The following is a 26,062-nucleotide window of genomic DNA, read 5'->3' as shown; positions in this document are numbered from 1 at the left end:
TTTAAAGATTTCAAAGGTTGGAGAGTGACAGATGTGCTGTGGAAGGGCATTCCAGAAGAGGGGTGAGGCATGTGAGAAGTTTTGTATACGTGAATGCAAGGAGGTAATTCTAGAGGACTAAAAATATTAGAGGCAGAAGATTAGCAGGATAACCAGGCAACTAGCATTGCTTTAAATGAAATAAATATGGCAGCCTCCATAGCCCTCTTGCACAGTTGTCCTTTAACACCACCGTAGTGCTCATGCCGATTGCCTGCAGGTCTCCATCAGTTTCACGGCAGCAGGTTACCAACAGTAAACATACTGCCTATCAGCTGCACATGATACGCACACGCACACGCACGCTCACACTAATGCCTAAGCCTGTTGTAACTGTTCTTCTAAGTCCAAACTTTATTACCCCAATTTTCGCTCACACTGATCATAACTTCCCATTAGCTCATTAACTGAAACCCATACAACTCCCTAAATGGTCACTTAACCTTTTGCCGACCGTGTCATGCCGATGGGCGTGGCCGCGGCGGCAGCCCCAGGACCGCCGAACGCCAATTGGCGTAAAGTCCTGGGGCTCTGTTTTGAATGAGATCGCGTACACGCTGTGCGCGCATCTCATTCTCGGAGGGCGGAGCTCCGCCCCCTCTTCAGTCTCCGAGCAGCTATTGCCGCTCGGGAGACTGTTAGATTGCGTAATCGCCGTCTAATTACCCGTACAGCGATCAGCAGCAGCGCTGTACTGGGGACAGCCGTGTGACACGGCTGTCCCCTCCTGAGCCACGGAGGTGATCGGCTGTCATAGGCTTAAGCCTATGACAGTGATCACAGGGATTGGCCGGCGGGGGGAGGGAGGGAGGGGGCTATACAACAGGGCAAAAAAAACATCGTTTTTATTTAAGAAAAAAAAAAACACAAATAAACAAACACTGGGGGGCGATCAGACCCTACCAACAGAGAGCTCTGTTGGTGGGGAGAAAAGGGGGGAGGAATCACTTGTGTGCTGTGTTTTGTGGTCCTGCAGCTTGGCCTTAAAGCTGCAGTGGCCTATTTAACGAAAATGTGCCTGGTCTTTAGGGGGGTTTAACACAGCAGTCCTCAAGAGGTTAAGAATAGAATTTTCGTGTGTCAGCACAGGGGAATCTGAACAGCAACTACACAAATTTATCCATGAGTAATCTCATTGCTGCATTATTTTGATGCCTTAGGGCCGGTTCACATTACAAACGCGGATGGCCACGCATGCGGAACGCAACGCGTACGAACGCACGCCATCCGCGTTTGTAAGCGTTGCGGGGCTGATCCCATCACTGAAAAGTGAATGGGACAGCCGCGCGTTTTTGCTAAATCTGTGTGCAGCATGCGTTCCCGGACCGCACAGGTCCGGAATGCATGCAGTGTGAACATCAGACAGTGCACTCTATGCACTGTCTGATGTCGTGCGTGTCGGGCCACCCGCACGCGTTTCCAAAACGCGTCTGGAAACGCGTGTAGTGTGAACGGGCCCTTACATCAGGCACACCATTGAGTTAATTGGAGAACATCAAACTTTTGAGGCAAAATGAATAGTCTAATTCAGCGTAGGAGTCTTGCTTGTAAATGATTGGACATGTGAATGCTGGAGACTTTTAAGAATCGGCACCTACATATTGTATGTTAACTATCAGAAACTTATTGGCTAAATATAGTTAAAGTATGGTTGTTAATGGCCAGAGTTTGATTAATTGCCATACAGGACCAATAGTTTCTAAAGTGTTGTAGACAAGCAGATGGCTCATCACCACCTGCTAGTCTGTCATATTCCAACAAGCTAGAACACATCTTTGTACAATAATGAGTACCTCTGAAAGTAGGAAATAATAATGATGCCTCTCCAGGGAACCTGTGCATATTTTGCCTGTGTGTAGCATCACTTGCATGTGTACAGGTACCTTTACACTGTCTTCCGGATTGGGCAGAAATGTGCCAAAGGCTTCCAGTTGCTAAAACTTGTACAGTGACGCCTTTTTGCATTGTAGTCTTGTTTGATTTCCTCTCTCCTCATAATGCTGCCCCGTCCTGTTGTGTTGAAATGAAGAGATAAAACTTATTAAAGATCCTATCTCACCCTTTAATAACACTCAAGGTAGTCCCAGCACAAGTGCAATAAGAAAATTCATTCTTTGCCCCTAGCAGAACAATTGCTGATTATATCAGGATGATTGCATTTAGTTCAGAGACTAGCATGTGGCCAGTGGAATAAAGCTGTGTACCAGAATAAACATATTGTTTTATGCAGGTAGTCTTCTGAGGCCTTCTCTGCCTTTATCTACCAAGCCTTTACCTTTTTTCTCTCAGGCAAATAATAAGTTTCCTTTTTTTTTTTTCTTTTTGCTTGCCAAGAGCTGTGATGTTCTGTATAGATTGCACAAAGGATATGCCGTCCTCTGAAGTTATTCTTAAAGGTTGTAGTTAGAAGCAATTTTAGGTATGCTGGAATTGTAAATACGCTAGCTTTAACGTGTTAATGTACTTTTACAATTTGTGTGGTTGTGATCAATTATGCCTTATTTGTGCATTATTGATTTTACCTTATGTTAAAGTAGGAGGTCATCCTCTGTGTTTACTGAAAAACAAAAGCCTCCAAGCTATCTTAGCTGTTTTCTTATAGTATGTACTGCAGTACATCTAATAATAAGGAACTGCACAGGAAGGATAATGGATAGTACTAATGGACATGTCAAAAGGGGAGAGGAAAGAGGGAATACAGTATTTTAATAGAACTTGGAACGTTTAGAAGCACACTTTTTAGGCAGAGGTCAATACACTGCAGCTTGCTCATTATTGGTGTAGACACAAAGTAAAAGCTTGAATGTTACAGATTTTTGATAATATATTGCGTTACTTATCAGGCTCCTATGTTGGGTCAGTTTGACCATGCTGAAGTGGAAGTATATAACCCTTTTACAATCAGAATAGATACTTGACCTTTCTATTAGTAAATCCTGTGATTACAACCTTCAGAGTCTACGCTGTTGATCCATGCTTCCAAGTGCTCTGGGCTGGCATTAGAGGTCTCTGATGATAAGAGATCTCTGATATGAGACAGAAAGAAGGACGTCAGTGACTCCTGCAGCAGATACCCAGGGTTAGCTAAGGTTAAGCAGAGAGATGGGGAGCCTAGTTGTGCTATATCATTAGTTGTTTTTAAATGTGTGCAGCATGTGATTCATACTCACAAAGGTGGGATTGCCTATGGGAAAATAACTGTCCTGCTTGGTTGTCTAACTCTAGACCAATGCAGGAATCTGGATGGTTGCTCTTCTTGGGATCTTTAAAGTTAAACAAAATAAAAAGCTAATACCACTTGTGGAGGACTGAACTAAGAATAGTACTGGAGTGGAGGTGGTGTATAATTAACCTTTTTCTACAATACCTACAAGATTTGTTAGGAAAAGAGGCAATTTCTTACCTCTTCAGTACATTTCACACCAGTCAACGAGATAAAATTTTTACAGTGACCGTCTGCGGTAGGTTGAAGTGATATTAAATGCATTAAGATCAGTAACGTACTAATCATTTATCACTTAAGTTTTTTTTTTTTTTTTTTTTTTATAGCTCTCTTCACCTTTATTGTATACCCTTTTGATGTAAATTATCTTACCTTAAATTTGCTCTATGGTGCACCATCTATTTCCAGAAGAGTAATTATTGGTATCATAGATCTATCATTTTGTAAAATCTGTAAAGCCAACGTGCTAGCAACTTAAAGTACAGTATTTTCAGTAATTAGGAACCTGAGTTCCTGAGAACATGACATGACCAACTATGACTTTAAACTAATATTGATGATTTAATAACAAGCACTCTAAGATCTGCGCCAGGTCCACATGAAGGTCATTGTGAATCAGGATGTCACATTAGGCCCTACCATTCCGAAAGCCCAGTGCTGCACATCTTGTAAAGCCCAGTTTGGTAAAAGTCTGGAATGCTGCTTGACTGGGGTTAAGGGCAGTGGTGCTAGAAATCTGTACTCATTCTTAGGAAAACAAAATATAATAAAGGCGATAGTATTGGATGGGGAGTGCCTTGCGATTGCCATTGATCCCTTGGTGGAACTTGTTTGGAGTGATAAAGCGATCAGGGGTGCTTTGTTATGGTAGAAGAAAAGATTGCATGCTATGCTGACTACACTCTACTATTCTTGGGTGACTCTCCACGTTAGTTCACAGGGGGCCATGGAAACCCTCTGATTTTAGAAAATTTTCAGTCCTTGTAATCAATTGGGATGAGTCCTGCCTCCGCCCTCTTTATAAAAAAAGTTTTTACTCTGGCTCGTCTGTGAGGATACAATGAAGATACATAAGGTGGAGTTCTAAAATATTTGGGCATAGTTATCTTGCTTGACCTTGATTCCTTAAAGAGAACCTGAACTGAAAATAAGTCAAAATAACCATACACAGGTCACACTTACCTCATGTGTAGTTTACTCATCAATCTCTTTCTCCTTGTAACGATTGGGGAATTATTTCCGAGGTCAGCGCACAAGATGTGCGCTGAATCTGCGGAGATCCTCCACAAGCGTATGAAACAGAACCCAGCTTTGGTGTAATGCACTTGTAGAGGGAATTCCCACCGGCAGATGGAGCTGTGAAGTGCAGAGGAACAACCCCTCTGCACTGCCACAGATGCCAGATGGGAATTGTACGAATTGCAACAATGCAGGGCAAGATAGCCCTCAGAGAGAGAGAGTGAGCACAGCGACAGAATGTATGTGTCCACCAATCTAGTCGCCCCCCCGGCGACGGTGAAAATACAACGGAAATCAAGTGGGAACACAATCGCAAGAGTGGCGATTGCCAACAGTGACACAAGACCGAATAAAGACAGAGCACAAGTGTAGGAAGAAAGACACAGCAAATAACAATGATCAGAACGCCAAAGAAAATAACAAACGTACTCGCTAAGCGCGGTCGCCATGCGAAAAGCGCAACAGCGACAAAACACGCTAATGGCACGGTCTCCGCACGAAAAGCGCAACAGAGACAAAGCACGCCAACCCTAACTAACCAATGTAACACGGAAACAAATAGAGAACGCGAACGCTTGCTAAACGGTTACCTCACCGAGCCTACAGCAAGCGTTCGTTCCAGACAAGACAGACAGAAGGAGTAACCAGTAGCAACCGCAGCTCTGGCCTACACTCCCAGACAGAGTACAGAAGGAACCACCGCCACTACCGATAGGGCAAATGAAATACAGACAGATAGACAGATGGGGCTACCAGTAGCAACTGCAGCTCTGGCTTGCACCCCTAAGGCAGAATACAGAAGGAACCACCGCCACTACCGCTAGGGCGAAAGCAATCCAAACCGTCAGAACTATTTCCTATCGACCGCCGCTGGCGACAAGACAATCGCAACAGAAAGACAGTACAAGGCAAAACAGATAATACAACCTGACTACGCTAGAAGGAATGCTAGTGCACTCCCAAGGAATTACTCTAAGATGATCTTAGCAAACAATTAGCAAAGGCTGAGACTCCAGGTAAGTTTGCAGGAACAAACCATCATGACCAGCAAGGAATTCTGGGAAGAAATGGAATTGTTGTGAGCTGTGGTTTACTTTGGGGGCATTCTGGGAATTAATGGAAGGCATGCTGGGAGCTGTGGTGCATCAATGGTGGACTTGCTATGAGCTGTGGGAATGCTATGGGGAGGAGGGGGGGGGGAGGACTGTAATTAGGGGGGTATGGAAGCTGCCATATTTCCTTTTAAACAATACCAGTTGCCTGGCTATCCTGCTGATCCTCTGCCATTAATACTTGTATCCATAGACCCTGAACAAGCATGCAACAGATCAGGTGTTTCTGACATTCGTGTCAGATCTGACAAGATTCGCTGCATGCTTGTTTCAGGTGTGTGAGTCAGACACTACTGCAGCCAAATAAAACAGCAGGGCTGCCTGTTTGTGATATGCTGCATATTATTATTATGTTGTTTTTTTTTTTTGTATTAACCACTTCCGGATTTCAGCCTGATCTGTGCTTCAGCCCGCAGCACAGATCAGATAGCAGTCAGGGCGATCAGACTCCCCGCCCCCTTTTTTTCCCCACTAGGGGGATGTCCTGCTGGGGGTGCCTGATCGCCGCCGCACTGTTGTGCCTAGCGGGGGGCTCCTCAAAGCCCCCCTCCGCAGCGCTATTCCTCCCTCTGCCTCCTTCCCTCCCTCCCCTCTTCACTATGGGCTGCGCAGGACGGAAATCCGTCCTGCGCTGCCTCAGATAGGCTTCAGCCTATCAGATGCCGGCGATCCCCGGCCAATCAGAGGCCGGCGATCGCCGATCTCCTCTACGGCAGCGCCGTATGTATGTAAACAGCGGAGAAGATCTTCCCTGCGTGTTTACATTTACCCTGCGAGCCGCGATCGGAGGCTCGCAGGGTGTTCACGGAGACACCCTCCGTGAACTGACATGGAACGGCCGCTCCATGAAAACCGCTTCAGGATTCAGGGGCGTACTTATGCATACGCAGAATCCTGAAGTGGTTAATGGAGAGGGGGCTTCATCCAACATTTTGCTGGGCAAGCCTACTAAGACCGCTGCAAAGTTCATGCAAAATCGGCTCCACAACATGACCACACTCACGTTCTGGTGCATGGCCACACCCATTTTATAACTGTACCTAATAGTGGAACGAGGGTGTGGATCGGGAAGGGAATAGGAGGGTCCAGAGCCTTTCCTCTATATAAATGAGGATCTAACTCGTTCTTTTCTTTTATACTCGCTTTGGGTTGCTTTATTTACTGTTGTTTACCTCCTATGTAGGAGGTCCAATTTAGTTTTTTGTTTTACCTTTGGTGGCAGCAGATAGCCATAGGTATCTGCAAAAGTACAGCTATTATAAATGTGTTTGTGTAGACTTTACATCTGTTTTTCATTCATAGGTCGGAACAGGATGGCAGGATTCTTTTGGTGGAGAGCCAAAACCGAAGTCTTTCCCAGTCTTTTGAAAACCTCCATGAGGAACCAACAGACACCTTGCTACAGGTTAATAAATATATATTTATATAAAAAGTGCCACACAACATCTATGTAAAACCACTTACACAGAAAATTAGTTATTTGACATCCATGTTTTGTAAGTTTTCTGTGAAGCATGTTGCACTTTCAGCAATTGTTGGAGAACACTCTGCTATTCATATATTTATGTGTACTCCAAAATGTTTGGGATAAAAACAACCCCTCTGTTCCTCAGCTTACAATTTTGAAACAAACAATTGTGACATGAATAAAGTACACATTCCAGACTTTATTTTCATACATTTCATATTTGACATGAGTAAATGAGAACACTTTTTATACATAGCTTCCCTTATTTCAGTGCCCCATATTGTTGGAGACAGAGAAATTATACTTGTATTTTAGGGAACCTGAAGTGAGAGGTTTATGGAGGCTGCCATATTAATTTCCTTTTAAATAACAATTGCCTGGCAGTCCTGCTGATCTCTTTGGCTGCCGTAGTGTCTGAACCACACACCTCAAACAAGCATGCAACTACTCTTGTCAGATTTTTGTTAGAAATATCTAAGCTGTATGCTTATTTTTTTTTTATAGTAGTTTGAGTTCCTCCCAAATTACTGTCTTAGCGCCGCTCTAGCCGCAATTCATGTTACGGCCTATAGTGGCACATGGTGGGCCCTAATTTCCAGAACCCATTTTGCCTGTCTGAGTGTGTTGTAGCAGGAACAGCAATGTTTAAAGACCACTTCTCCTCAACTGGATCTAGGGTAGGTCTCTGAGGTCTGAATAACAGAAAGCCAAAGGTTAGTTAACATAAAAGGTATGCACAGTATTCTAAAGTATCAGTTAACTAAGTATGGTGCTGTACAATAAATCTCGAGCTCTGTATATGGATATAAAGTCCTTCCAATGGTGTTCATTTTTTTTTTTTTTTTAACTGCACAAAATGGTATTATAGTGAATAGTTACTTGGCACTGTAAGTAGTAAACATACTCATTGTAGAGTACGCCTACCAAGATCAACTATGGCCAGGGTACTGGCCACTGGTTCCTTTTGTTGCTCAACAAGAAATATTCCCAGAGAAAAATTAGTTAATGCAAACCTGGGAGAATAGAAAAAAAAAAGTAAGATTCTTGCCTCAGATTCTTCCTGCATCCTCCTGCAGTCCATTGCAGCTTCCCTGATGCTCTGAAAGTTTGTGAACATGCACCCATCCGTAAATGAGCACAGCTGCACTGCTCAGGCACACTGACTGGGTGGGGGGGGGGGGGGAGTCTAGCAAGAGCAGCTCTGTGCTACAGCGCAGATGTGAGCCGTTTTGCACCTGTGCTGGTACACCGACAGGACAAGCCTTTGTCAACTAGGTTCATAGGGTCCGAGCACTGAAACAGCAAGGTGGAGGGGGGACGGGGGGAAGCCTCTGGATTATCCAGAGACTTCCCTCTCCTAAGGGACATATCTATTAAGGGCACTTTTTCACTACAGGCACACTTTAAAGAGAATCTGTACTCTAAAATCCTTACAATAAAAAGCATACCATTCCTTTCATTATGTTCTCCTGGGCCCCTCTGTGCTGTTTCTGCCACTCCCTGCTGCAATCCTGGCTTGTAATTGCCAGTTTTAGGCAGTGTTTACAAACAAGACATGGCATGTGATAGGCTGAGAGGAGCTCAGTCTGTGACTCATACAGAGCCTGCAGGGGGCGTGGAGAGGGTGTGTATAGCTTCTGCCTATAATAAGCAGAGCAGCACATTCTTGCCTGAGTGCCCTGAGCCCGACAAAGTCATCAGAGGAAAGAGGATTAAATTATATAACAGAGATAATACAGCCATTGTGCAACTAGGAAAGGCTGCAGTAATCCACATTAGAACAGGTATAGGAACTTATAGGATAGAAGAAATAAGGCTGAACATTTTGTTACAGAGTCTCATTAAGGCCTCGTGCACACCAAAACGCTAGCGGTTTTTGGAGCAGATTTCAGAGCGATTCAAGGCATGTTTAGAGACGCTTTCTAAACATGCCTAGCGTTGTTGGGAGCGTTTTTGTGTAGCAGATTACAAATTTTGTTACAGTAAAAGCTGTTACTGAACAGCTTCTGTAACAAAAACGCCTGGAAAACCGCTCTGATGTAGCGGTTTCCAGAGCAATGTGCGTTTTTCCTATACTTTACATTGAGGCAGAAACGCTTCTGCAAACCGCAAACGAGTTTTCACAGTCGGATGTGGTTGGCGGATCACTGCTAAAACCACTCGGTGTGCACTGGGCCTAATACAGGTGTTTCTACAGAGCTTCACTTGATGAGGCCACAATAACAGAAACAAACTTTATTTTAGAATATAGAATTTATTTATTTTGCTGTTGCTATGTAAGTACTTAAAATTCGTGTTTATATCATTGCTGTTTGTTCATGAACTCTGTTTTGCGTTTAGAAATTTAAGAAGGACCCATATACTGCCACGTTGGTAAACTTTTCCAAAGTTACAAATTACTTGGTTGACACTCTACGAGGCACTGATCCATCAACAAATCGTAGACCACCGCAGGAAATGGCTGACTTCCTTGGTGATACAATTCAGGATTTAAAAATAAATCAACAGGAAGAATCAGGATTTGAAGTAATAACCCGTGTAAGTATTGATGGTTTTAATTTTTGTCTCGCTGTATGCTGTAAAATACAGTGAAGCAAATTATAAAGCTGCCCTGAGTCATACATATATTCGCTTTCAACTAGTGAGGATGATGTATCGGGACACGAGACTGTCGCAAATATTCCCCACGCAGGATTTTTAGTTATTTAGCCCAGTCTGATGCCACAAGGCACTGTTGAATATTTGCAGTCAATTTATCTCCACTTCCCTAGACGACATAACAAGCTGCATTGCGTATGGCTTGTCCTATTTATTTTATTTATTTTTTTAGAGCCTGCCATCAAACTAATGTTTATTTTGTTGATTTCATGTCTTATCTAAAGCAACAAACAACTCATATATTTATATAACAACTGAAAAATTGAGTAATTTTACCTGCTCTTCCGTAGCACTGCACATTCATTTTAGCAACATACATTTGAAATTAAATTGTAACTCCACTTACAGTGGAACTATAGTCAAAATTTCCTTTCTGCTCAAATGTTAGTCATACCATAATAACATATAGGGTAAACAATTATTTGCTCAGTACAGTAACACATGGAGTTAGGTAGTGGGTGATTTTTTTTTTTTTTTTTGTCTTCTAGAATAAGCCCATTGCGAAGCATTGATTTATCAACACTAGTATCTATTCATCCTGTACAGTCCTGGCCAAAAGTTTTGAGAGTGTCAAAAATATTGGAAATTAGAAAAGTTGGTGCTTACGTTTTTATAATAGCAATTTGCATATACTCCAAAATGTTACGAAGAGTGTTCAGATGTATTGCATAGTCCTTTTTTGCCATGGAAATTAACTGAATCCCAAAAAAACCTTTCCATTGCATTTCATTGCTGTCATTAAAGGACCTGCTGAGATCATTTCAGTAATCGTCTTGTTAATTCAGGTGAGAATGTTGACGAGCAAAAGGCTGGAGATCATTATGTCAGGCTGATTGGTTAGAATGGCAGACTTGACATGTTAAAAGGAGGATGATGCTTGAAATCATTAATCTTCCATTGTTAACCATGGTGACCGGCAAAGAAACGCATGCAGCCATCATTGCGTTGCATAAAAATGGCTTCACAGGCAAGGATATTGTGGCTACTAAGATTGCACCTAAATCAAGAATTTATAGGATTATCAAGAACTTCAAGGAAAGAGGTTCAATTCTTGTTAAGAAGGCTTCAGGCCGCCCAAGAAAGTCCAGCAAGCGCCAGGATCGTCTCCTAAAGAGTATTCAGCTGCGGGATTGGAGTGCAACCAGTGCAGAGGTTGCTCAGGAATGGTAGCAGGCAGGTGTGAGCGCATCTGCACGCGTAGTGAGGCGAAGACTTTTGGAAGATGGTCTGGTGTCAACAAGGGCAGCAAAGAAGCCACTTCTCTCCCAAAAAACCTCAGAGACAGATTGATCTTCTGCAGAAAGTATGGTGAATGGACTGCTGAGAACTGGGGAAAAGTCATATTCTCCGATGAAGCCCCTTTCCGATTGTTTGGAGCATCTGAAAAAAGTCAGGAGAAGAAAAGGTGAGCGCTAACATCAGTCCTGTGTCATGCCAACCGTAAAGCATCCTGAGACCATTCATGTGTGGGGTTGCTTTTCATCCAAGGGAGTGGGCTCACTCACAATTTTGACAAAAAACACAGCCATAAATAAAGAATGGTACCAAAACACCCTCCAACAGCAACTTCTTCCAACAATCCAACATTTTGGTAAAGAACAATGCATTTTCCAGCACAATGGAGCACTGTGTCATAAGGCAAAAGTGGCTCAGGGACCAAAACATTGAAATTTTGGGTCCATGGCCTGGAAACTCCCCAGATCTTAATCCCATTGAGAACTTGTGGTCATTCCTCAAGAGGCAGGTGGACAAACCAAAACCAACTCATTCTGAGAAACTCAAAGAAGTCATTATGAAAGAATGGGTTGCTAGCAGTTAAGATTTGGCCCAGAAATTGATTGAGAGCATGCCCAGTCGAATTGCAGAGGTCCTGAAAAAGAAGGGCCAACACTGCAAATACTGACTCTTTGCATAAATCTCATGTAATTGTCAATAAAAGTCTTTGAAATGTATGACGTGCTTATAATTGTATTTCAGTACATCACATAAACAACTGAAACAAAGTTCTAAAAGCAGTTTAGCAGCAAACTTTTTGTCAAACTTTGTCTTAAAACTTTTGGCCAGGACTGTACAGGGTATTGATATACTATTTACAATATTTATAGTACAGAAAACTGGTTACAAAACATTAACAATGTTGCTGCTACTGTAGATGAGTGAATGACTAAACATACCGGTCTGTAATTTCGCTTTAAGATGGGGAAAACCTCTCTTTACATGTTGTCTTTACATTTTGTACGCATTTCAGAAGACTTAAAGGGATACTGTAGGGGGGTCAGGGGAAAATGAGTTGAACTTACCCGGGGCTTCTAAGGGTCCCCCGCAGACATCCTGTGTTGGTGCAGCCACTCACCGATGCTCGGGCCCCGCCTCCGGTTCACTTCTGGAATTTCAGACTTGAAAGTCTGAAAACCACTGCGCCTGCGTTGCCGTGTCCTCGATCCCGCTGATTTCATCAGGAGCGCACAGCGCAGGCCCAGTATGGTCTGTGACTGCGCAGTACACTCCTGGTGACATCAGCGGGAGCGAGGACACTGGCGTGCAGGCGCAGTGGTTTTCTGACTTTAAAGCCAGAAATTCCAGAAGTGAACTGGAGGCGGGGCCGGAGTATCGGTGAGTGGCTGCGCCAACACAGGATGTCTGCGGGGGACCGTTAGAAGCCCCGGGTAAGTTCAGCTCATTTTCCCCCGACCCCCCTACAGTATCCCTTTAATTTCAGGTCTGTACTGAAAAAGGCTAGGTTTTGCATCACTACACTAGATAGATCAGCAAAATATTTGACAGCAAGGTCTTGCAGAGCTTGATTATACAGTGGTTTGCAAAAGTATTAGGCCCCCTTGAAGTTGGGAGGCTGAATAATTGCGCACACCCCACTTAATAGTTTTTTTTTTTCTTTTTTTAAATGTTTGGAATCATGTATGACTCATGTATTCCAAAAATGTTTGGAATCATGTTCCACTTCTCGCATGTACACCACTTTGTATTGGTCTTTCACGTGGAATTCCAATGAAATTGATTGATTCAGGTTTTTGGCAGTAATATGACAAAATGTGGAAAACTTCAAGGGGGCTGAATACTTTTGCAAACCACGGTAGGTTGCTAATTTTTTGATCATCCCTTAAATTGTAAGTAGAGATGCCATACAAAATTTGCATAGCATTTGAATTGTCAATAATCACTGATACCAGAATCTTTGGCTTCTCTACTCCAATGCTGAAAATAGTAATAATCATCCATACATTTGTATAGCGCTTTTCTCCTGTCGGACTCAAAGTGCTCTAGAGCTGCAACCACTGGAATGCGCTCAAGAGGCCACCCTGCAGTGTTAGGGAGTCTTGCCTTGAACTCCTTACTGAAGAGCTACTGACCGTAGCCAGGATTTGAATCCTGGTCTCCCATGTCAAAGGCGGTGCCCTTGACCAGTACATTTTCCATATGAATATCTGCATAAGGGGCTTGGCTCTCCTGGCAGGACTTTTCTATTTAACCTTTGCATATTCTCTGCATGATTTACAACGTAGTGTGGGATTCAGTATTCAACTATTACCTTAATTAGAGTGGACATTTGCACTCCGATCTCATATGCTAGAGGCATCTTCCCTGGAGGATTGCAATTCCACAAAACTACATTTTTTCAACTATTGGCAATTGCAACTCAAAATGAAATCGATACAAATGATGTGCAAGTGCATACCTTTGTTATACATTGTATGCAAGTAAAGTTCCCCTGTCTCTGGATTCCATCTGCACAATTTAAACAGTACTGTAGAGTAGAAGTGAATTACTTGTGTTCAGGACCACAAGCTTTTGGAACATTTCCATCTTGTTGATCTGCAAAGCTTTAGCATACAAAATGTATAACCAGGCATTATCCAATGCTTTTGAATGTATGAACTGCAAAAGTCACTTTCTTTGAGTTGATAAGTATACTTTGTTGAAAGGTATTTATCTAGGGCTGTAAAGTTTATGGTATTTGAATGATAATTTGCATGCATGATTAACAAGTTTGCAGGTCTTGGCTATCGATGTAGTATCCATAGAGCTTCCCAATTTTTAACATATAGCATCTCTTATTCATGTATTTTGTAAAAAAAAAATTTTTTAGATGGTTTACAAATAAAATACTATGCTGTTAACACTAAACTTCAGTAAAAAACACACACACGCACACGCACACACACACACACACCTTCTGGGTCTCGGCAGTGTCTCTGCATCTTGTCCCTGCACATGCGCAATGATAAGAAGCACTGACACATGGACAGACACAAAGACACTTGCCTATTATTAGGTAGGATGTACCGCTTAACCTTTAACATGGTAGCACAGCTTAAAAGGGCACTATGGGAAAAAAAAATACTTTTCTCTAAAAATGAGTTTTTTTTCTAAGGACCTTTTCACACTTCGTTGTACTGAAGTGGCCCCGAAATGTCGTACTGCGTGTTACCGCTGTGGGGCAACCATACGGGGAGGCATATTTTTTATATTTTTCCCTGAAAGTACGCCTCATTTCCGGGTGAAACAAGGATGACTCTTGCATTATCATGACGGGACCCGCCTCACTGCTCAATGTGGTAGCCCCATAGGACTATCACTACTTCTGTGACTTGGTAAGAGTCAAAGGGTCCCAAGGTTCCTAGCTCCTTTTTCATTAGGAAGGTTGCTTCTCAATGATGAGTAATACCCTCCTCGCTTGGTAAAATCTAGCTGCCAGCTCTCTCTGTCTCTTAGCTGTTTGTTGCCACACACAAAGCTCTGATTAGTGTATCTGCAGTTGAGAAATTAACCTAAATAAACAGGGAGCTCAATTAGTTTGTAGAGGGCAGAATTTTTGCAAAGGCAGAATCTATAGGCTATTGGGTCTGCCTTGTAAAGCTAGCAATAAGGCGCCATTTCCACTGGGGCTGTTTGTGCCTAAATTCACGGGCACAAATGCGGGTCCGGAATCTCAGCCTATTGAAATCAATGAGCTGCTTCTGAATTTGTGCATGTGAAAAAACTCTGAAGCACTACTTCAGATTTCTGGACAATGTGTCCTAATCCCCATAGCCACGTGTGGCACAGCTACATGGATTTGGATGCATAATCTGCGTGCCGACGTCTGTCTTTGAGATAGACAGCCTTGCTAGTGGAAACCCGCTCTAAAGGTTTTCTTTAGATTTATAACTGACTTGATCAAGTGCAATTCTTTCTTCTACCTCTGGAGGTAGGTGCAGTGAATTCCGACTTTGACTAGATTACCTCAGGGAGAAGAGAAGCAATCCGTTTAGGATTTCAAACAAAAGTAGTCTTGTTTTCCCCTGAGGTCAGTCTGTGAATTTATGTTGCCTGTTGTCATCTTCTAGACAATAGATAATCCGCAAATAAAGTCAGCAAAGGTCAACCAAGGCAACTCTTCATGTCATTTGGAGTTATTGTGAAAGAAGTATGTATAATGGTATCAAAACTGAACATTTCCTATATGTGTATTGTAAAAGTAAGTTTAGTGTAGTTCTATATGTTTATTTGGCAAATGAAACCGGTACCAGGATGAATAATCCGTCTTATAAGTGATGGGTTGCTTTACTTTCAAGGCTGCTGTGCTGTCAGCGTTCTGTTTTGCGTGAAGGAAAGGTAATATGGGATTTGAAGCTGCAAACACCTATTGTAAATAGAGTCTTAAATAGCAGGGAGCTGTTCAGGTTGTCAAGTCAGATAGTATATGTCTTTAATATCTCATCTGTTGGAGAAGGCAGTAACATCTTTCCTGCTGACTTATTACCTTGCACTGCCATAAATCAGATGATAGTTTTCACTTTTTGTTAAGAATTGTCGTCCGTGTAATCTTCCATTTAATAGTACCAATAAACAGAATATACAGGCATCCAGTAAAGTGATTTTCAAGTGTCTGTATAATAGGGAGTTTAACTGTTTATCTCTCATTGTTCTAGCTAAATTTATTGATGTCATTATCTAAAAGAAAGAATATAGCAGGCGGATCAGCACTGCTTTTTTGTTGTCAAATAAGTTTTAATAGAGCAGTTCAACCTCTAAAGTCTTTAATATTTTGTGATTGTTCTATAGTAATATTGGATTGTACATGAATTCATGATTACACCAGTCTTTTATCTGTTGTTTGATTTACATGCAATTTTGTGCATACAGTATGTACCTAACTGTTTAATTCTTATGCACCTGTTCTAATTTATTCGGTACATGCATCTAATCTAATATACTGTACTTTGAGTCCCCATTAAAGAGAACCAGAGATGAAGCACCCTCATGTATTTTATTACATTTATCAGTGGGAACATGACAGTAAACACCTACCCTGCTTTTAGTTGTATTCTTCTCAGTCTAATCTATCTGTTATCAACTGTGATAAGAATCCACCGACTATTCAGTCGAGGTTTGACCTGGAATCATTATAGCTGAGTCACTCTTCTGTGGAGTGTTTTCAAGCCCAAGCCTTCCCCCTCCTGGCTCAAATTTCATGCTTTACATGCTGAGAGCTGTGATGATCTAGGAGGAGCTGCTGCTGCAGGAAAAATCTCTGTCTAACAGACAAGTGTGGCTGTGTGATCTGTGTGCTCTGTCTGTGCAGCCAGTCATTATCTGTATGCAGTTTCATTACTATGAGAGACTTCCTACAGGCAGCCACACAGCATACCACCAGAATATGAAGTTGAAAGCAGACAGATGAAAGCCTACAGCAGCCCTGCTTTTCTATAGTCTCATATAGCCTAGACAGCACATCCAGAACACCTCATAACCTGGAAACAGAAGGAATATGAGCCGGCGGCCATATTGGATATTTCCTGGAGCAATAATGGATAAAAAGCACTCAAAAAGGCACACCAGAGTGGCGAAATTATCGGGTAGAGCATTTATTCTTTACAAGCTATCAACTGATATGTTTATTTTGTGTGGATCGTTCATCTCTGGTTCCCTTTAAAGAAAGCTGCCCAATTATTATAAGAAATGGACCAGGCATCCTCCTTACTCAGTGTGAAAGATAATCTCAGTATCTGACTATACTCATCTACCTCTCTTTATTAGTAAATATCTCCCATCTTTTTTTCTCCATTTATACTGTAGACTGTTTCATGTTAACACCCAAATATATGATAAGCATGGTTAGTTTGATTGAAAAAAAAAAGTCTGTCCATCATGTTCAACCAGAAACGATAAAAATTGGTACATCGCTGTCCTAGACCCACATGTAACCCAGTTGAACCCTTATAAGGCTTTAGCCAATTAGCCTTAAAATGAAAAAGCTAGGAGATCACCCAAGCCCACTTTAAACCGAGATATAGAATTTGCCATACAAATTTCCTAAAGTAAGATATTCCACATTTCAACCAATCTTGCTGTAAAGAACACCATTCTAAATAGTTGACAAATACTTTTTCTTACAAATGGGGATCCCTTAGGGACAAAAAGCTCATCTGCCAAGCTTATATATTGCCCTCTGATGTATTTATACTTTAATCAATGTCAATCAAGTCATCTTTTTTCCAAACTAAATAAGTCCAGTTTTTCCAACCTTCCTTGTTTGAGACACCTTACATCCCTCTGATTAATTTAGTTGTATGGATAGTACACTACATTTGTAAATTGAGAAATCTTATTTTAGATTGACGTTGGAACACGGCCTGAAGTCCATAGGAGAGAACCGGTTTCCACTTCTGAATGGGAAAGCCAGATGGATTCAGAAGGAAGAATTCATAATGTTGACCACTTAAAAAGCATCATATTTAAAGGGGTAATTCATTATTTCAGTTCTGTATAATATGTGCTTTTAATGTTAATTTAACATTTATTCGCACCTGTGTGATCTCTGAAATGTATTTTTTCTAGTATATCTAATATTTTAAGTTCTTAATCACATCTTTATTCTTTATAGCATCTGCGTGGAAATCTTATATTTGGAGCCTGCCATCTTTGATTTGGTGACCATTTGTTTCTTTTTATCTAAATAGAAATTGATTAAAAAAAGTCAGACCAGAATGGACATCCTGGGTCCCACATTTTGTTGCACAGTGAAGAAAACTGAATATTGCCAAGGTTCAGGATTCTTTCTTCAGGTGTTTAGCTTTGGAAGGCTCCATAAAGGGTCTAGTAAGACCCTCTGTGGAATGTATTTCCAGGTTCTACTATGAAACCTGAAGCTTGAGGTGGCCATCTTGGATATGGTGACAAAATTGGCTACTACTTCAGGGAACATATTTTTAAATTTTACTGCACAGTTTTTAATTAAAAAGGTTTAAAAGATAGAAACAAAACAGTTTGTTTTGACATGTACCGTATATATACTGGCGTATAAGGCGACTGGGCGTATAAGACGACCCCCCAACTTTTCCTCTTACAATATACAGTTTGGGGTATACTCGCCGTATAAGACTACCCCTGTCTGTGAGCGAGCATGCCGGGTGCCAGGCAGAGTTGTAAATACCGTACTTATGGTGCAGTCCCCTGGTTAATAGATCGCATTCTCCGCCTAATTGCTCCTTGCGAGCAGCCGCTCGCACGGGTGCAGTGCCTCTTCCGGGGTCACCTGACTGGTGATGCGTGCGCTCCACTGATGACGCTCATGGAAGAGCCCGGCAATCTCTTCTATGAGCGTCATCAGTGGAGCGCACGCATCACCAGTCAGGTGACCCCGGAAGAGGCACTGCACCCGTGCGAGCGGCTGCTCGCAAGGAGCAATTAGGCGGAGAATGCGATCTATTAACCAGGGGACTGCACCATAAGTACGGTATTTACAACTCTGCATGGCACCCGGCACCCTCCTGACTGACATCCGGCGTATAAGACGACCCCCGACTTTTCAGAAGATTTTTAGGGGTTAAAAAGTCGTCTTATACGCCAGTATATACGGTACAAAAGTTTGGACACCTTAGTAAGTCAGTATTTAGTAACACCCCTTTTGTATGCAACTAAAAGGGTTTTTTTTCTCCTACTTGATTAGGGCTTTTCATTCCAAGATATTTTGGGTCTTCTGTAAATGAATTATGGCTAAGATCTGCTCAATAATTTAAAATTGTCAGCTGTGAAAATAAATTTTGACAGTCATGTATGATGAATTAACAAACGTATCATTTATATAGACATACATGCATACATACATAGCAACCTTGAAGTGTAGTGCCTTTTGAGTGCTCTTAAATGTGAAAACTTTTCAGTATAGTGAGGATATAACAGATTTTTTTTTCATGTGTTGTAGTTGTATTGGAAATGGTGTTAGGCAAAAAAACTATTTTTAAAGTAATTGTTACACTTTTAGATATGTTGGTGTGAATTTATCTAAACCAGGCTTTCTTAATCCTTTTACCCTCAAGGGACCCTCCAAATAATTTGAGGATCTCATGGAACCCATACATAAGTTTTGCATGAGCAGTTGAAAGGGGATTTATTTTGCAGGAGGCTTGGTCTCAAAGTGTTTTTGTAATTGCCTCCTTGCTTACCTCCCATTCTGTATTCCACTTTTGCAATGTGCCCGTTAAATTATAATGCTCTCTGTTGTAGAGATTGGCATGAGCACATTGCTTATAGTTATTTATCTACTTCCCTCCTATCAGCGGGAGGGAAGGGACACGGGCGGGTAGCGCCGATGCGGAGGAGGCGGGGGAGCGGCGCTGACTGACAGAGCATAGGTAAACATTGTGGCACTGCGGGGGTATAGTGGCGCGCCAGGGGGACATGGAGGCTGGTCTTAGTGTGCACAACCAGCCTCTGTGCCCCAGTAACATAATTAAATCCCACCTCGGGTTCTCTTTAAGAATAGGTTTCTTGAAAATGTACAGACATTTGGTTGCATTTCTTGGAAATAGAAACAAAACGTCTGGTTGGTGCTCCTTTAAAACAGAAAATAAGTCTTAGCCCATGATAAATAAGGGCAGGGAAGGAATGATATAACTTGGATATACAGGCAGTGCCCTACTTAGATTAAAAAAATGGTTTAAAATGCTTTGGTACCCCCATAAACTTTCACCCACGGGTGCAGGATCTGGTCAGCCAGGTCAATCCACCTATACAAACGGAGAGGATCCGCAAACCAGGTAAGGTAGGTAAAATGCTGGTATTGTTTTTTATTGACAATTCATCCACAGGATCAACTGACAAATGTTGGGCTTACAATCTGCCCTTAGTCATAGTTGATTGTAAGCCCGACACGCATCAGTTGATCCTAGGACTGTTTTGTCTTTTTGTGTTAATAAAACAATACCGGCATTTTACCTATCTTACCTGGTTTGCGGATCCTCTCTGTCTGCTGTCCCCTACTTGCACATTTTTCATACATTTTTTTGCATAGCAAGAGAAGTCGAGGCACTGGAGCATATGCAATTAACTTTTTCTTCTGAGTTATCTCCTAGGTGATAATTTTAAACTTGTCAATAAAATGCCCTTTAAGCCACCAGAAAGTAAGAATATACTCAAAATATTTTTTCTTACTTTTCTACTTCCTTTTTTCAGTTGAAAACAGCTAGAAAGTTATTTTAAATAGAAGATGAAAAATGATCTCCTAGAAGAAAACTCGATAGAAAAGGTTAATTGCATATGGGCCCCAGTTGCTATTAACCTCCTTGGCGGTAACCCCGTGTGTGACACGGGGTAAGCCGCCGGAGGGTGCCGCTCAGGCCCTGCTGGGCCGATTTTAATAATTTTTTTTTTGCTGGACGCAGCTAGCACTTTGCTAGCTGCGCCAGCACTCTGATCGCCGCCGGCCCCTGCCCGATCGCCGCTATCTGCTGCGGCGCGGGCCCCCCCCCCCCTCCAGACCCCAGCGCTGCCTGGCCAATCAGTGCCAGGCAGCGCCGAGGGGTGGCCCGGGACTCCCAATGACGTCCCGACGTCAGTGACGTCGGTGACGTCATCCCGCCCCGTCGCCATGGCGACGGGGGAAGCCCTCCAGGAAATCCCGTTCTATGAACGGGATTTCCTGATCGGAGATCGCCGAAGGCGATCGAAGCGGGCGGGGGGGTGCCGCTCAGCAGCGGCTATCATGTAGCGAGCCCTCGGCTCGCTACATGATTAAAAAAAAAATTTTTTTTAAAAAAACTGCTGCGCTCCCTCCTGGCGGTATTTTTCATACCGCCAAGGAGGTTAAGGTATACCTTTAATCACCAGTATGTACAGTCAGCGTGGTAGCAGTGGGGGTTAGCAAGTTACTGAGGGTATGAGATCCCAGAACAGTCTACTTTGATCCCAGCGGGCTAAGCTCCTAGTGCCAATCTTTGCTTCTTGATTTTTGGTGATACATTTTTCATACATGCAAACAAAATTGGCTCCATCTACAAAATATGCATTAATGGTTTTTATTACTTGAGTTGTTACATGTTTACAGTATTGTATAAACTGTTGTAAGTAGTTTAAAACAAATTTAAAAGCACATTCTAAAACCACAAAAACATTGTTTATGCTATATGCCCAAATCCAGAGTCCTCTGAAAGTAAATCATTTATCCACAATTTACTATGTGTAGCACTGAACTCCTAATAATTGAGGTGACTAAACCTCCTGGATCTGCACCGCAGTGCACGCTGTGGCGTCTGGTTTCTGTGGATAGAAATCCACTAGTAGTGTACGCAGTAAGCCAGTGCTGCACTTCAATACACAACCAGTCAAAATGAATTTAACCACTTAAGCCTAACTGGACGAAAATTTTCGTCCAGTTAGGCTGCGCGCACTCCCGCGGGTCGCGCGCTCCCGCGGGCCCCCCCATGCGCGCCCCCGCTGCTGGCCGCTAGCCCACCGATCAGTGAAAAGGGTTATAAATCCCTTTCGCTGATCGCCCCCCCACTCCCCCCCCCCCCCCCCCGGAGAAAAGCCGATAGCGTCTCTTCAGACGCTGCGGCTTTTCTGAGCTCTGGTCTCCTTTCTTCTGCTTGGGAGCGAGAACGATCGCTCCCAGGACTTTTTGATTGTGGCCATCTTGTGGCCAAATAGCTAACTACACCAAAAACACTTACACCTGAATAAAATACATTTACAAACATTTACAATTCCCTGTTTACCTCCCACACCAAAAAATACCCACATACAAGTTTAAATAAAAAAAAAAAAAAATTACAATAATAAAAAAAAAAAAACAAAACATAAATAGTTACCTAAGGGTCTGAACTTTTTAAATATGCATGTCAAAGAAGTATATCAATATGAATTATGATTATGAGCTTCTAAATAGTGATGGACGCAAATTGAAAAAATGCACCTTTATTTCCAAATAAAATATTACATACATTGTGATAGGGACATAATTTTAACGGTGTAATACCCGGGGCATATGGGCAAATACAATACGTGAGTTTTAATTATGGAGGCATGTATTATTTTAAATCTATAATGGCTGAAAACTGAGAAATAATGAATTTTTTTCGGTTTTTTCTTATTCTTCCTGTTAAAATGCATTTACAGTGAAGTGGCTCTTAGCAAAATGTACCACCCACAGAAAGCCTAATTGGTGGCGGAAAAAACAAGATATAGATCAATTAATTGTGATGAGTAGTGATAAAGTTATTGGCAAATTAATGGGAGGTGAAAGTTGCTCGGATGTAAAAAAATTTCAACCCTTCGGGCTTAAGTGGTTAAATAAGGATAAATGGTCTTATGTGTATATGCAAAATATATCAAAAGTTTATTAAATAGGTTAACAAATATTAAAATCTGGGATATTGATGGGGTGGGAGGGAAAAGGGAAAAACCAAATAAAACCAAAGAACACACTGCGGGGCTACATATATCACTTTGCTGGCCAGCTTATATTGAATGGTAAACCATACCTACGCACATTCGCCACACTCAACCTAAATTATTACTATATCTATACAGTGGTACCACTTTTATAGTCCTTTTTGCTGCTCAGTATAGGTGTGGATAGGATTGATAGGCAGTCTTTAGCAGGAGTGAGCCGTTAACATATACGTGCTGCTTTACCTGTATAAGTGACAGAAGTCAATTAATTTTGTAGTGCTAGGCAGCTATTAGTACATGCTTTAGCTTTAGAGCAGAAAGGCAAGCAGTCCTTCAGATCTATGCAGGTAGGCATTGGCAGTTGTATTTATCCTGTATTGTATTCAATAAGCAAAGCACATTGATATCTCACCACTGCTTCTCGCTGCTGTCATCTCCGATCAGCCTTTTAGTTGTGGTGAGTTTGCCGCTTACGGAGCGGTTTGCGCTGAGCGACGGTGTGCGGAACCTTGAGCGGCTGGCGTCCCAGCCTGCTTGTTCGCCGGGTCTCCGCTCTCACCTTCCCCCTCACTCAGTCTTCCGTGTCTCCAGCGTGTTTGGCAGGGGTGCGTGGAGGTTACAGGCCTGGCCAGACGTGACGTAGCTCCGCCCACCGACGCATTTCACGCCTCTTGGGGCGTTTCCTCAGGGTGTGTCGTCACTCCTCTTTACACTTCTATTTAGCCTTGCACTGTCTCCTCCCATCTCCATTCTGATAGGGCCAGAGATCCGTTCTATCCAGAACATTGTGGAAGGCAATTTCCAGTGTTGTCACCGGGTGGCATTAGAGCAATAAAGTTTTACTTAGAGACGTATCAGGGACCGTTCATTTTTCCTGTATAAGGACATTTTTTCTTCTTTTTCTCTCTATTGTAAGTATTAAAAAGTATACCTCTAACAAAGGACCATTGAATAAGAGCCCTCCTAAATCTTTTTAAATCAGCCTGTACAGAGCAATCATACCTCTCATCCACACGTTCCTTAAAGGGAACTATAGTGGGTTTGGATGATCTCTATTTGTATGCCTCTAGGCGCAAATACGCTTTCAAGTCTAGTTCCCTGTTGAGGCCCTGTGGATATAGCGTATCAAGCTTATAAATCCACATGGCCTCTTTACAGTAAAGCAGGTCCTCATAATCGCCTCTCCTAGTGGACACCTCCAGCTTGTATAGCCCCTTGACTGTTGTACCCTCTAGGCTACTTCCATGGACCTCAGCATAGTGCGTTGCCAAATAGCTTTTTTCCTTGTCACCCTCCTCTATATGGCGCAAATGCTCTAAAACTCTCATTTAACATTCTTTTAGTTTTCCCCACATATTTAAGTTTACATGGGCATTCTATCATATAGATTACCCTTTTAGTTTGACAGTTTATGTGGGATCTCGTCTCATATGTTCTAGTTTCGTAACTGTTGGTAAATGTCTTATTGTTCTGTCTATCGATGAACGGACATAGTTTGCACCTGCGGCATTTATAGGTACCATTGGGAATCATTTTATTAAGCCATGTGGTACTGTCTCTTACATATTCACTACGTACCAGTTTGTCTTTAAGATTTTGTGCGCATCGCGCCATTAGTAGAGGTCTAGGGCCTATAATTTGTGCCATTTCTGGGGATGAGGTAAGGATCCCCCAATTCTTTATTAGCATTTCTCTTAGATCTTCCCAATGCGATCCATATCTTCCTCATTGACATTTACCTTTGACAGAGGCTGGATAAGAGAATTTCTATTCAAATTCCAGGCCCTTTTGAGAGCCCCTCTGAGTATGCGATGTGAATAGCCTCTTTCGCAAAATCTTTGGTACATTTCGCGGGCCTCACTTCTAAACAATTCATCTGTTGAACAGTTGCGACGAAGACGTACAAATTGCCCGTAGGGTATACCTCTAATTAGAGGTGAAGGATGGTAGCTAGAGGCATGCAGCAGGCTGTTTCCTGCAGTCGGTTTTCTGTAGGTAGAGGTCACTAGCCTATTGTTCTGTACTGTCACTTTTATGTCTAGAAATGTGAGAAACTGGTCACTGACCGTATAAGTTAATTTTATATTCTTATCATTTTCATTGAGTCTTTCAAGGAATCTATTCAACTCTTCCCTAGTGCCGGTCCAGACCAAGAGCACGTCATCTATGTAGCAAAGCCAGAGGGCGGCGTGTGCTCGGTAACCTCCATCCCTATAGACCTCCTGGTGTTCCCAAAGGCCTAGATGGAGGCAGGCATATGCTAGAGCACACGTCGCCCCCATGGACATGCCCCTGATCTGCCTATAAAATCCACAATCAAAGGAGAAGCAATTGTAGTTAAGTATTAATTCCATAGCTTCAGTCACAAACTGGTTAAACCTATCTGCCTCCGGGTAGAAGGCCTCAAGAAAAAAGGCAACTGCCCTGAGTCACTCCCCGTGGGGAATCGACGTGTACAGTGATTCCACGTCGATCCCAACAAGGAGGGACCCAGGGGGGCAAGTAAATTTATCCAATTCCCCCAACAGGCTTTTGGTATCCAGCACAAAAGAAGCAAGCTTAGTTACCAGTGGCTTTAGACGTTCATCTACATATTTGCCCAATCTTTCTGTTGGTCCTCTTATGCCGGCCACTATAGGCCGTCCTGGCGGTTTTGTGGGATTTTTGTGAATTTTAGGGATGATATAAAACGTTGGAATGTTGAAAGACCCTACCTTCATGTATTCCCACTCTGTCTCTGTGATCACTTGATTGTGCCATGCATCATCCACAAGGTCATTGACCCTCTGGGCAATACAGGCAAAGGGATTTCCATCCAACTTATGATAGGTCATTGTGTCGTTTAATTGTCTCTTTGCTTCCGCAACATAGTCCTCATTGAGGAGGACTATGTTACCACCCTTGTCTCCTGGTTTAATTACTAAACCCTTTTCCATAAGGGCTTGTCTCTCATTTTTTGTCAGGTTAGGTTTGTCATTTTTTTGGTCCAACCATATTTATCCAGGTCTTGTTTTATAGTTTCCAAGAATACTGAAATGTATTTATTATTAGACATAGGGTTCATTTTTGTCGATTTTTTTTTTTTTTTACGTAACTTTGTTGGGTGGAGTGAGTCAGAGGAGGGTTCAGAGGAAAGGCTATAGGGCTCATCCAGATTTTCACCTACACAACTTTCATCGTCCCTAGTGCTACTTTCCTGTCTCTCATAGAGTTCAATTAGATCTGTCAGTATGGCTTGATCATCAACATCCAATTGGGAGTCAAGATAGTCTCCCCCATCTATTTCCTCCACAGTATTATCCCCTTCCTGATGCCACAGCCTAAAGGCCACTTTGCGCAAAAACAAAGTTATAGCCTTAAAAACCTCAAAGGGATCACCACCTATTTGAGGAGAAAATGACAGCCTCTTATTTAAAATTGACAAATGGTTGTCATTTATCTGGAAACTGGAAAGATTTATGACCATATTTGAATTATTTTTTACTTGGTTTTTTGACTGTTCCTGCTCCGTGTTTTCATGCCACCTTCTTCCTCTCTGCTCTGTCTCTCCTGGTAGACCTCTTCCTCCTCTTCGTATCTAATCTCTTCCCTCCTTCCCCTCCCTCTCTTGTATCTGCCTCCTCGTCCTCTGCGGGCAGTTCCCCATCCTCT

General features: G+C 42.4%; 1 protein-coding gene across 2 annotated transcripts in view; it reads left to right on the top strand.

The window, feature by feature from the left end:
• TBC1D15 (TBC1 domain family member 15) overlaps positions 1-26,062 on the top strand; it is a 138,810-nt gene that overhangs the window by 59,624 nt on the left and 53,124 nt on the right. Inside the window, exons 6-8 of one of the 2 annotated variants that reach the window (XM_068276670.1) lie at positions 6,916-7,018; positions 9,422-9,619; positions 17,355-17,483. In XM_068276670.1, the coding sequence (XP_068132771.1) occupies positions 6,916-7,018; positions 9,422-9,619; positions 17,355-17,483 (430 nt within the window). The remainder of the gene's footprint in view (positions 1-6,915; positions 7,019-9,421; positions 9,620-17,354; positions 17,484-26,062) is intronic. The other variant, XM_068276671.1, reaches the window with a different exon arrangement.

This window comes from Hyperolius riggenbachi, chromosome 3, assembly GCF_040937935.1.
Source record: "Hyperolius riggenbachi isolate aHypRig1 chromosome 3, aHypRig1.pri, whole genome shotgun sequence".
Taxonomy (NCBI): Eukaryota; Metazoa; Chordata; class Amphibia; order Anura; family Hyperoliidae; genus Hyperolius; species Hyperolius riggenbachi.
The sequence above is the reverse complement of the archived record's forward strand: the minus strand, read 5'-3'. Positions and strand labels throughout refer to the sequence as shown.